The 13,230-nt window shown below is 41.0% G+C and overlaps 1 protein-coding gene across 3 annotated transcripts; it reads left to right on the top strand.

Moving 5' to 3' along the window:
- Positions 1-1,185: 1,185 nt before the first annotated feature.
- On the top strand, positions 1,186-13,078 carry LOC121779411 (histone-lysine N-methyltransferase, H3 lysine-9 specific SUVH4-like). 3 transcript variants are annotated; one of them, XM_042176749.1, is made up of 15 exons: positions 1,187-1,644; positions 1,723-1,773; positions 7,071-7,139; positions 7,464-7,518; positions 8,452-8,582; positions 9,200-9,376; positions 9,468-9,566; positions 9,643-9,741; positions 10,528-10,577; positions 10,673-10,761; positions 11,053-11,215; positions 11,424-11,529; positions 11,625-11,807; positions 11,965-12,192; positions 12,666-13,078. In XM_042176749.1, exons 1-15 carry the CDS (start codon positions 1,291-1,293, stop codon positions 12,777-12,779), a joined length of 1,968 nt encoding a protein of 655 aa, XP_042032683.1. In that variant the 5' UTR covers positions 1,187-1,290; the 3' UTR covers positions 12,780-13,078. The 3 variants fall into 3 exon arrangements, with proteins under 3 accessions (XP_042032684.1, XP_042032683.1, XP_042032682.1); XM_042176748.1 differs by having other exon boundaries at positions 1,723-1,794; XM_042176750.1 differs by lacking the exon at positions 7,071-7,139 and having other exon boundaries at positions 1,186-1,644; positions 1,723-1,794.
- The last annotated feature ends 152 nt before the right edge of the window (positions 13,079-13,230 follow it).

Here is a 13,230-nt window from a genome sequence, read left to right as displayed (position 1 = left end):
AGTAAGGTAAGAGAACTACGTGGACTTTGATTCCCTAATGCAAATGAGCATTGGGGATACTTAGGCACCTCAACTTAAATTTTAAATTTAAGTTGAGCTCAAGTTCTTTTTCCTTTATTTTTTTTCCATTTGTTCCTACTTAAAAAATATGCAAATACAATTACATAATTGTATTAATATATACTCTAGTCGATGAAGTAGATTTATCTATACGGCTAAATCCCAGAAACTTTTGACAATTCTACTATAATTGTTGATTGTTAGACTAAACTCAACATTTAAAGTTGAGTTTCGGTTCCAAACCGGAACCGGAACCGACGGTTCCAAACCATTTGTGCATGCCTACATTGTAGTTTTCAATTGCAAAATTGCACACACCTACATACCTTATATAAGTCGATTTCCCAATCCAAACTTGACATATTCATGAGCTCGATTGGAACGTATCCAAACCAAGCCATTCCATAAAATGATTGTTCTTATACATAAAACTTTACACTGTAATTTTTTGTTCACTGACTCGTTCAATTTCATTCACATCATACACTATTCATTGATAATATCAATCGGCATTAGTAATAACATTGATAACTTTTATTTATAATAATAATCATTAATGTTATCTATCACAAATGTTATTTTTACAAGATGGGCATGAAGTAAATTCGTATTCGAGTGAAGTCAACTTAGATTGGAGTTAGATCTATAATGACCTTGCTTTCGCACATGGTAGGGCCATGTTCGTATAAGTACTTGTGAACTTTTAAATTTTACTTAAAGTCAAGTTTAGATTCGCGTTATTTATACGCCAATTTGAGTTATTCACATGGTGGGGTCATGAGCATATAAGTACTTGTGAACTTTTAAATTTAACTTTATCTAGAATAAGATGTTATTTCATTTAGTTTACAATAAATAATAAATAGTCTCATATTCCAATAATTAAAAGTGTTACTACTATTTCATTTTGAATTCATATTTTTTTAAAATACATGAAAAAAGGAAATTCTTATTATTGAACAGATATTTTTTAAAACATTCATTAGTCATTACTACTGATATCCAATCACATTTCCAAATTACCCGTTAATTGGGAGGTGAATAGACTACTTGCTTTATTTACACATTTTTCTAGATCATATACTCACCCTAGACAGAGAAAGTGTGACTTCCAAAAAAAATTCAAATTTTTGCCCCAAAAATAAAACATCCATCCCACGTCACATTCCCTCCACTTCTCTCTCCATCTGTTGTGCTTTCTCTCACTAGAACACAGCAGCTGCAGCAGCAATGGTAGTGCTACTGCCCACTGACAAACAACCGGCCGGAGATCTCACAATCAAAGAAATCAGTCAGAGTAAGAGCGGTTATTCTCTCAGGAGGACTAGAGCGAGAGCGGACACTCGCGAAGCTAGAGACTCTCCACCCCCCGCCGTGAAGAAAAGGACCGCCGCTGCCTCCGCCAGAGCAGGGCGAGCGGAGAAGAAGATCAAGCCGGATAATGCGGAGGAGTGCACTGCAGCGGCCGCAGTTGGCGGAAACCACGGCGAATCGGCCGTTGTCGTCGCTGTGGAGAAGAGCGCTTACGCTAAGGTCAGGGAAACGCTGCGGAAGTTCAACAGATACTATCTCAATTTCATCCAGGTAACTCAGAGTGTGCATATTGTTTTATTATGGAAGCATTTTCGGTGTGCTTAGTGTTTGCATGTGTGGATTTTGTAGGCGGAAGAGAGTAGGTGCGCGAAGCGTGACGCTGATCTCAAGGCTAAAAAGGTTTCAAAATCTAAATCCAAGGTTTGCAATGTGTTTCTACCTAAGGGCATCCACGCCACGTCAGCATTTTATCCCCTGTCCTTCCAACGGCAGTGGGACGCCCTATAAGTTTTACTATTGTTTTGTTAATTAATTTAAATGTTTTTAAATATATAAATGCAAACTAATTAAAAAACACAACGATTAAATAGAAACGGCAAGTAATATATTGTTTCAAAAAAAGTTACAATGGTTAATAAAAAAATTGACTATTCTACAAAAGCCCCAACTTCCGGCGTAACTCATCGATCAATCCCTGGAGGTATTTGGCTCTGGTCGGATCCGTACACTTCATAAGGACGTTGTGCGTATCCTACAACGTTCGCGCCATCGAGCCCGTTGCCAAATCCGAGTAGACAATTGTCGCCGGGGTCGGGGTAGGGGTTGGGGTCGGGATCGGCAGTTGAGGAGGATGTCGCCTTCGCCTTTCTCTTGTTCTTCGCAGCCTAGACGCCTATGGGACGCCGCCGGGAACTCTCTTCCTCCGTGCACATCCGGTTGAGGTCCACCGGACGAGTTCTGCTTTCGCTGGTCGTGTAACCACCAGTGTCGGTGGCCTTTGTCCTCTTTGTCGCACCGGTGTGCAGAATCTCGCTTTGTAACTTATGCTTGTCCCTCAAGAGCGCCTAGATGTTGAAATGCTTGAAGTCGCCGTACATGGGCTGGTACGGCAACAACGCTCTATCGCGCACGTCACTCAAGCTCTCGCTGCTTCCCTGATCCCTCGAGCACTTCTCGTACTCCGCCGCGAACAGGTTGACTTGCTTCTTCACCTGATCGCAGTGCTTGCGGAGCTGCTCCCTTTGGCGCTTGTACGCGCTCGGCGGCTTCGCCTCATTGTAGCGCTCGGCGATACGCTCTCAGTACGCGAGCTGCTTTTGGTTGTTCGCGAATATTGGGCCCTCCGATATATCCACCCAACACCTCGCCAAGACGAGGGTTTCATCCGGCTGGTAGTTCGTACAGCCTGGGGCGTACTATTCATTCGTTGTCTGAGGTGGCAACTTGTACGCGCGGTGCTTGGTCCGCTTCTTTTTGGAAGGGGCGGCAGGACGAGTTGGAGACGGCTCCATGTCAGAGAAACCATACGAATCCGTACTGAAGTCGGGGTCGTACTGCGTATTGTCGTCGAACGACCAATATTCTCTAGGTTGTGTACCCGGCCACTGTGCGCCATGTCCAAAAATATCGAGCTACCAGGGCTTGAGTATTCACCGGAATCCATTTTATAGCGTAATTTGAGAGTTGAAAAGTGAATTAAAAAGTTACAAATGAAATATGAGGATGGGGTATTTATTATATAAACAAAATTTTGGAATTAAAAAAAAAACTAAAACGCGTTGTATCGTTCGCGTTGTCCACAGTGGGTGGACGATGGTGCGGACGATGCCCTATCGTCCGTGCTTCGTCCGCGGGCTAAGCTTAGGGCGCGGACGACGCATTATCCGCGCACCCACAGTGGCGGACGATAGCGATTTTTTTTTTGATGGAGATGTGATTTTTGGCACTGTTTGCTATTTTTTTTTGTTGCAATCGTTTTCATTTGGTTTGATGTTACTGATTTGCGATTGGGAATGATGATTCCGCGAATTTTTGATAATGATAAATGCTCGTAAAAATAAATTACGACACAGAGAATTTTACGTGGTTCGATTTACTGAGGTAAATCTACGTCCACGGGGAGAAATGGGGGCAGGTTTGTATTGCTTGATCTACGAATTACAGCTTACAACACAGACTTGCTATATGATTATTTCTCTAGAGAGATTCTAACCCTTTTCTACCAGATCTAAGTTCTATTTATACATTGAACTAAGATCGTGGCTTACATCATCACTCTAGGTCGTGGAGGTCGTGTAGGTCATGGCCTAAGATCGTGGCCTGAGTTGACGCCACGTGGTAGTGGGTGCGTTGGAAGTTGTGGAAATCCTGCATGGGTCCACTAACTCCTTGTTCGGTCGAATACTGAGACCGAACTGCTTTGGTTGCCGATCTGAGAGTAGAGCTTGATGCCGACCTGAGAGCAGAGCTTGATTGGTTGGCTTTTACCGAGCTGTAGGCTGAGGCCGAACTCTTTGGTAATGCCGAACTCCTCCGAACTCTTTGGTAATGCCGAACTCATACTCTTCCTTGGGCTTGTTTAGTTCGTACCCCATCACTACCCCCCCCCGAAAAGCGAAGTGAATCACTTCGGCATCCTGGATAATGGTACGGGGTAAGTTGATGTTTGTCCTCGGTCTTATGAAGTGAACTCTTCTTTGACCAGACTTGGTCCTTGGTCTGATGAAATAAACATCTTTGACCGGACTCGTCTTTGGTCTGATGAAATAAACATCTTTGACCGGACTAAGCTTGTGTCCTAATTTGGCGAGTTTTATCGCTCGGATCGGACTTTCCGTTGTCCTAATTTGGGGATCGGACTTTCCCTTGTCCTAATTCGGCGAGTTTTATCGCGTGGATCGGACTTTCCCTTGTCCTAATTCAGGCAAGTTTTATCGCGAGAATCGGACTTTTGTTGCAGTTCGTTTCAGACGAAGTGCTTGATTCTTAAGCAGAATTGTGGTCTTGTATCCTCTTTAGAAGCTTTGACACACAATCGTGGGCTTGTTGCAGCTCGTTTCAGACGAACTGCTTGTTTAAGCTGAATTGTGGTCTTGTATCCTCTTTAGAAGCTTTGACGCACAATCGTTGGCTTGTTGCAGCTCGTTTCGGACGAACTGCTTGTTTAAGCTGAATTGTGGTCTTGTATCCTCTTTAGAAGCTTTGACGCACAATCGTTTAGCTTGTATATGTTCTAAGAAGGGGATCAGCCTTCGAAGAACAAGATACCTCAGTTTTATTTGTAAGAGACGACACTCACATAGACACAACGCACGTAGAGACAAGAACAAGTAAAAAACAAAGAAAACACATAAGACTGACCGACCGGACTGTCTCTTACAAATGGAACTTTTTGAGGTTGGAAACGTACCATGTTCGGGGTACTTGTGCTCCCGACGCGTGAGTCAATTTGTAAGACCCTTTGCCGAGGACTTCTGACACCCGATATGGACCTTTCTATGTGGGTTCGAGCTTGCCCAGCTTTTCTGCTCGGCTTACTTCGTTATTTCTCAAGACGAGATCTCCCACTTGAAATTGCAGCTTCTTCACCCTTTGGTTGTAATACCGGGCTACTTGCTCCTTGTACTTGGCTGCTTTTAGGCAGGCCAATTCTCTTCTTTCTTCGGCAAGATCTAGTTCGGCTCTCAGTCCGTCACCATTCATTTCTGAGGAGAAATTGAGTTCGGGGACTGGATATGCCGATCTCAACCGAATCACGGCTTCAGTGCCGTACACCATCGAGTTCGGCTCCGGTGTGACTTCGGTCATTTCGCCGGCCTCTGATTCCGGCTGCTGTGATTGCTATGCTCGATGGTGCCGAACTGATTGCTCGGCACTTTTAAGCGCAATCTGCGAACACACTTGCTCTTTTTCGATCACCTCGGATGACCGCTATCTCTCCTTTAGTGGAGAAGGTGTTCGGCGAGGATGCCTCTGATCGCTATGATCGGGCTTCTTTTTGTCTCCTCTAGATGAGCTGTCTAAAGACCGTTTTCGATGGTCTGCCTCATCGGCACGAGAAAACTTGTCCGCAATGTCCCACATCTCTTGAGCTGTTTGCGGACCGCACTCCACGAGCTTTCTGTAGAGAGCTCCGGGCAGGATTCCATTTTGGAATGCCGAAATGACAAGTAGATCGTTAAGATCATTTACTTGTAGGCATTCCTTGTGGAATCTCGTCAGGAAGTCGCTGATCTTTTCGTCGCGACCTTGACGTATAGAAAGCAGCTGAGCCGAAGTAATTCGGGCTTCCGCTTTCTGAAAGAACCTCCTGTGGAAAGCATCCATTAGATCTCGGTAGGATCTAATGCTGCCTTGAGGAAGGCTGTCGAACCACCTTCTGGCGTTCCCGATGAGCAGCTCGGGGAACAGCTTGCACATGTGGACCTCATTGAGACCCTGGTTCGCCATATTATACTGATAGCGTCCCAAGAAGTCATGAGGATCCACGAGTCCGTCATAGGTTATCGACGGAGTTCGGTAGTTCCGCGGCAAAGGAGTTCGGATGATATCGTCCGAGAACGGAGTCTTTAACGCTCCGTACATGGCGAACCCGACATCTCTTCGGTACGGAGGAGAAGGAGTTCTCCTGTGATTCCGGTGCCGAGGAGAAACAGGAACATGTCGGGGTTGAGGATTCTCTCTCCTGGAAGACACGTCACTACTGCGGTAGTGACTTTCATGCCTAGACGAGGAGGGAGAATCCGTCGTTGTCTTCTCCGGCTGTTGGCTCTTCTGCAGGAAGGTTAAGAACTCCTCCTGCTTCTCAGCCAAGAACAGCTTGACAGCCTCATTCAAATCAGGCTGCTGGGAAGACTCGGTGTGTGGACCTTTTGAGCGGCTTGTTCCTTCACCGTGAGAACTGGATACAGACTTCTCACGAGGCTGCTTTCCAGGCCTATGGGCTGCTGGGTTAGTTTCCTCATGGTCATCACGGATGGAGGCACGGGAGTTGTGCGGTCTGGCATGCATTTTTTTTTTTTTTGTTTTTGTAGTGGAAAAAGGGTCAAAAATTCGCTTTATCATAGATTTGGTTCTCTGTTTCCCACAGACGGCGCCAGTGATGATTCCGCGAATTTTTGATAATGATAAATGCTCGTAAAAATAAATTACGACACAGAGAATTTTACGTGGTTCGATTTACTGAGGTAAATCTACGTCCACGGGGAGAAATGGGGGCAGGTTTGTATTGCTTGATCTACGAATTACAGCTTACAACACAGACTTGCTATATGATTTTTTCTCTAGAGAGATTCTAACCCTTTTCTACCAGATCTAAGTTCTATTTATACATTGAACTAAGATCGTGGCTTACATCATCACTCTAGGTCGTGGAGGTCGTGTAGGTCATGGCCTAAGATCGTGGCCTGAGTTGACGCCACGTGGTAGTGGGTGCGTTGGAAGTTGTGGAAATCCTGCATGGGTCCACTAACTCCTTGTTCGGTCGAATACTGAGACCGAACTGCTTTGGTTGCCGATCTGAGAGTAGAGCTTGATGCCGACCTGAGAGCAGAGCTTGATTGGTTGGCTTTTACCGAGCTGTAGGCTGAGGCCGAACTCTTTGGTAATGCCGAACTCCTCCGAACTCTTTGGTAATGCCGAACTCATACTCTTCCTTGGGCTTGTTTAGTTCGTACCCCATCAGGGAACATGTGTAGAATGGCAATACAGCTGAAGATCGAGCTAAAAAGGCTCAGAAGCGCCCAGATCTCAAGGCTACTGCTGAGGTATGCCCCAGTTTTTCCGGTTCCAGCTTCTAGTTTACTCGAGCAAGTAGTCAGCCATGTTTTTTTTGCTTTTCTCTAGGTAGCTAATATGCTGGTTTCATTTTAGTATTTTGACGACTTATTCTTACCTTATTGTTCAGTTTTGAAGTGTCAAATGCTATGTTTGTTGAATATATCTCACTGTTTGGCAATTTATCTTCTGTTGCACTGACATATAGCATTATACATCGTGTCAACATTCGACTTTATTGCAGTGCTTCCATTTTCTTCATCTTGTCACTTCTATTGAAAATTGTCTTCACTTGTTTCTTTGATGAATGGCAGATGAGGAATACTAATGCAATTCTATTCCCTAAGAAGGTTATTGGCTCCATTCCAGGTTGGTGGCATTGAGAATTGTGAACCTTCTTGGTGCAATAACTTCTTGGTATCTACAAGCTGTTCTAGAAATATCATAGAAGTTGCACCCATAATACAACTTCAATTGTGTTTTATATTGATAATAGATTAGCATGGACATATAAATGCTTCCAGGAAATTGTTGTTAAGATCTAATGAGTACAGAAATGAATATCCAACCGGTACTTGATATTTAAAGTACTACATATGATTAAGAAGTGGGTTTTGCCTTTTTTCCCTCCTTTTTGTATTGTAAGGCCAACCTAGTCCTAACGGCATTAACAAATTTTCTCTTCAAGGTGTCATGGCCATTGTAACAATTATCCACATTATATTGTAACATCTTTTGATATGCCCTTTTGAATTGTATCCCACCCTTTACAATTTTTGAATGACAAGAGAAACCTCTAAATTTTACTTGAGTACATGCTTTGGTAACCTGAGTTGGTGTAATAGCCTAAAAATACACAACATTGGCAAACCACATTAGAAGAATTTAGTATGAAGACTTGAAAACGTTAGGATTTAATTTTTGGCAGAAAATTGACCCCACCCGCATGTCCTATCGATTGTTGTTCTTTTAATATCCTCAAGAGTTTTCTGATATTGAGAACATACAAAAGATGAACTCCATACTGATATGTGCCTATACTATTATGACATAAAATTTTATATGGAGAACATGTCTACCTTCTAGGAACTTAACCTCTTTTATTTAGCTCATCATACTGCTTTCTTAAATAGTCTGCTGTGGTTACTGTTAGATAAAGTGATGTACGCTAGGGGCTCAGTATTATATTGTGCAGTTGAAAATGTTTACTAACTAAGATTGAATCAATAATCAGTTAAACCTGGAAAAGTTACATATATTTGGTAGATTGGATGGCAATTTTCATGTGTTGTGCGATGACAGGAATTGAAGTTGGTCACCAATTTTTTTCACGAGCTGAGATGGTTGTGGTGGGTTGTCACCAACATTGGTTGGCTGGAATTGATTTCATTGGGGGTACTGCTGAGACTTCCCGAAAATATGAAAAAAAAATGGTAATACTGAGCCAAACCCATGTCAAAGATGCTCCATGTGCTTACTTTTGTCGGTTAACCTTGAAAAATCAGTCAAATAACAGATCTTCTAGGTCTATGAATTTTTTTTGGTTCAGACCATTGATTATGTGCCAGGAACAAGTTTCACAAGTGATTTCCTACTTATATTATATTTATTTCCATTGTGGTATGTTGGTCCAGCTTCTTTTTTAGTTTTTTTGGATGTGCTTACAGTTTCCTACTTTTGTTCACTTTATGCTACTTTCATGTTTTTCCTATTTAGAATTAGTTTGCTTTCCTCTGCTTTAGTTGTTTCGTATGTCAAAGTTTCAACATCATGATTTTGACTTTGAACTTTTGTCTTGGTTTGCTATCTGTTACACACTTGCACATCCCCAAAACAAGACTGCTTTTCGATTTTGAACTTTTGTCTTGGTGATCTATCTGTTTTCTTCATGCATGTTGCATCATTACTCATCAGTCATCAGCATACTACAGGATGATGCTAAATGAAACCCCTCCCAAAAAATAAAATGAAATGAAATGAAATAAATGATCGCTTACATTTGATCAACAGCTGGGACTTGACTAATTTCTTTCTTGCTTTGGATTTGCAGGGACTGAATGGATACAAGCTCCCACTTGCTGTATCTATTGTTTTGTCCGGCCAATATGAGGATGATTTAGACAATTGTGAGGAAATTGTCTACACTGGTCAAGGAGGAAACAATTTGCTTGGAGACAAACGGCAAATTGCAGACCAAGAATTGAAAAGGGGCAATTTGGCACTTCAGGCATGGAAATTTTGTTGAACTGAGACTTCTTTGTCTTTTACTATAACTAATGATCACATTAACTAATTTCTGAATTTTTGTTTCTCCACAGAATTGTATAGAGCAGCGTTCACCTGTCAGGGTAACCCGTGGACATAAATCTCAAGAAAGCTATGCTGGGAAAGTTTATACTTATGATGGCTTGTATAGGGTAACTATTTTTTGTCAGGAAAGTGTTTCACTCCTGTAGTTTTATACATGCAGTCCTAATTCCATTTACTTTGCAGGTTACTGAATTTTGGGCTGAGAAAGGGGTCTCTGGCTTCACGGTTTACAAATTTCGTCTAAAACGAGATGATGGGCAACCACCGTTGACGACAAAGGAGGTATACTTTATTATACTACAGACAGGACAGAGAGAGAGACAAATAGTACTATATCATATAAATCCTTTTGCTAGTTTGGGAACTAGGAACCTATATGTGGTTATCTTGGATATAAGTATGTTTTGATGATGCATATACAGTAAAAGCATTACCTAAAGTAATGTTACCGTGTACATTAAGAATATAGAGAAAATCTAGGTTTTCTGTTATATGGGAAATGAGAGGAAACTTTTCTACTAGAACCATCTTTTTATATATACTATCAGTGTATGATTGGTTGCTGGTTTTTTACACTGTACCTTAAACCAGATCTATTTGCTTAAGTTGATATTTTATCTAATGATTGGTAAAAATCTTTTCTAAATCTTTGTCATGGAAAAATCAACCTTATAATAGCAAGTTTTTATACTTTTAACTCAAACCATTTAAAATTATGTTGCAAACTGTCTCCTTTGTGAGTTAAAAGTTGTCCAAATTAGTCATGCCCTGTTGTGATATTTTTACACTACATAGCTCCATGGTGGTTCTTTTAGCACTTGTTTTCAAATGCTAGAGTCTGCCACAAAAGATATACATTCCTCAGGACTTCAGCTTTAACAGTTCCGTGGTGGTTCTTTTAGCACTTGTTTTCAAATTCTAGTGTCTGCCACAAAAGATATACATTCCTCAGGACTTCTGCGTTATTCATTATTCATCTCAACTATTTCCTAATTTTAAGCATAAGTGACAGTGATATAATTTCACCCTCATAGCGCTTACATCTTTATTTTCTGCATTTGTTCTCAGGTTTATTTCACTCGCGGTCGTATTCCTAAATCTATATCAGAAATAAGAGGGTATAACTGCTTAATATGGGAACTTTTAATACCTCGCATACCTGTTATTTAATCCTTTGTATTGTAAAATGTAATCCATTCTCTTCTATTTAAAGGTTGATATGTGAAGATATTTCGCAAGGCCTTGAAAAAATTCGCATCCCTGTCACTAATTTGGTTGATAATTCTTGCATTCGAAGAGAAGGTTAGTTCGGTTATGTGGTCTGGCCCTAAATTTTATGCTGAAGGACCATGCAATACTTTATTTTCTGAGGCATTGATAATAATCACAGTTGATGCTTGGTGAACTAGTAACTACCATTAAAATGTTTCTTATTTTGATATTTAGCTCTTTATATATGTTTATATGATTTATGCCTTGAGGCTTAAACACCTTTAAAAACCTTCCTTGCAATTACAATAATCTGTTGTCTAAAATTCCCTATTAATTATTTATGAACTTCTGTGTATTGATTTATTTGGTATCCAAATCTAGATTTTGTCTACATCAAGAACTTGAAGTTTAGTAAGAATGTACGTATCCCTACAATTTCTCCAAGAGGATGTGGCTGTCGTGGATCTTGCACGGATCCAAGAACTTGTGCATGTGCAAAACTCAATGGGGGTGAGTTCCCATATGTGCACAAGGATGGTGGAAGGTAAAAACCCTCTAGAAAAGTACTCTATAGATAGTCTAACTGGTATTGGAATTTAGTAGTTTCAATACCACACAATCCCTACTCAGAAATATGATGCTTGATAATCAGAAAAATTAGCCACTTCAAGAACATCTAGTTGTTTTGTTCCAGATTTTCATAGTGTTTCTTGCATCAATTATTTGATGAACCTTATTGTTTCACTTGCCAGACTAGTTGAACCAGCAGATGTTGTTTTTGAATGTGGTCCAAATTGTGGTTGTGGACCTGAATGTGTAAACAAGACCAGCCAATCTGGGCTTAGATTCCGTCTAGAGGTTTGTTTGGCCTATTAGGAGTCTTTGATCCTCATTATCTTTATAGACGAAGACAATATTCTTGTGTGTTTGCTGATTAGAGTTTATATTTACAGGTATTCCGTACCCCAAAGAAAGGCTGGGGTGTCAGGTCTTGGGACAACATTCCTTCTGGTGCCCCGATTTGCGAGTACATAGGCCTGGTCAGGAAAACTGCTGATTTGGACCCAGCTGCGGATAACAGCTATGTTTTTGACATCGATTGCTTGCAAACGATGAAGGGTCTGAACGGACGAGAGGTGCACAATGCATTCTTTAATTGAGTACTGTTTAGCTTCCGTTTAATCAAGAGGGAACATCTTGAATGGGACGGATAGAGTACTCTTTAGCTTCTCCATGACCTTTCTTTACTTCTCTGTTTCCTATCAAAGCTAAACTCTTCTGTTTACTTTCCAGAGTCGGCTAAGGGATGTGAGTGTCCCATCTCACTTGAAAGAGATGGTTGAAGAGTCATCAGAAAGTGTGCCGTTTTGCATTGACGCTGCAAATACTGGCAATCTCGCCAGGTTCATCAATCACAGCTGTCAGCCGAATTTGTTTGTCCAGTGCGTTCTGAGCAATCATCATGATATCAAACTTGCAAGGGTGATGCTCATTGCTGCCGATAACATTCCGCCTTTGAAGGTTTGTTCTCCACCCCATCTTTCCCTCTATTCATGACTTCATGTTCGTGTAGCTGTTTATAATCTTACACCGTTTGCATATGAAAGTGTGGAATGACATATAAGTTCCGCATTTCACTCTACAATAGTTCAATTGTGTAGTATAATTAGGAAACACCAGGTCAAAAGGAAGCTTGATTTAGTTCATCTTTATGTCAAACATGTTTCTTTACTTGGAGCAACGATAACAGAGTCGTGTTTCCTTTTTGAAAGTTCCATTGTAATAAAGTCATTTCCATCTTTGCTACTTCATTCTCTATACACTTAGTATTACTACTACTTTATTTTCTATCCACTTAACGCACTAAAACATTTGCTATTTCTTAATCATCATGCCGAAAAGAAAATCTCCATGTAACAAACTGAGCATATTTTTCTTTAATATTGGTGTTGGGCACATGTCTGATACTTGTGCAATTTGTCTTGTTCTTTTAGGAACTCACTTATGATTATGGGTACGAGCTTGACAGCGTGCTCGACCCTGATGGGACGATACGCCAGATGGCGTGCTACTGTGGAGCGGACGAGTGTAGGAAGCGGCTTTACTAATATTCCTAGAGCTGATTAATTGCTGGTATGCGTGCATGGCTAGTTGATTGGTTTCTATTGAGATTATGAATCACAATCAAACCAGCCCATTTTTTTTGTTGGTGGTGTATGTTCCTGCCATCGCTTTTATCTCTGGGTAAAATCTAACGAGTCCACCTATGGAGAAATGCATTACATATAGTGTGATTGAGCAAAGTACATTTATATCAGCATTTTGTTGAAGTGTAATATAACTTGCTTCAATTGATCTCATTTGTTAGTGTATAAGTATAGAGGAATGATATGTTGAGCGCTCAAAATGAGTGTCACCGTGGCTGACTCCCCTTCTCAATTCTCTTCGTTTCTTCTATTTTTTTATTCTTCAATTTAGTCAATTTTTTCCTTTTTTCTATGAAAAAAACTGTATAGATGGATTTTTGATTCAATACAGATATATGAAGAAAGGAGAAAT

Source organism: Salvia splendens, chromosome 19 (assembly GCF_004379255.2).
Source record: "Salvia splendens isolate huo1 chromosome 19, SspV2, whole genome shotgun sequence".
NCBI classification, from domain to species: Eukaryota; Viridiplantae; Streptophyta; class Magnoliopsida; order Lamiales; family Lamiaceae; genus Salvia; species Salvia splendens.
This window is presented reverse-complemented; position numbering and strand designations above follow the sequence as displayed.

Bases quoted from the DNA above. Each gene is read 5' to 3' on its own strand.
- LOC121779411 (XM_042176748.1), top strand. From the start codon at position 1,291: ATGGTAGTGCTACTGCCCACTGACAAACAACCGGCCGGAGATCTCACA. The intron at 1,645-1,722 runs GTAACTCAGAGT...TGGATTTTGTAG, and splicing joins ACTATCTCAATTTCATCCAG to GCGGAAGAGAGTAGGTGCGC. The intron at 12,193-12,665 runs GTTTGTTCTCCA...TTGTTCTTTTAG, and splicing joins ATAACATTCCGCCTTTGAAG to GAACTCACTTATGATTATGG.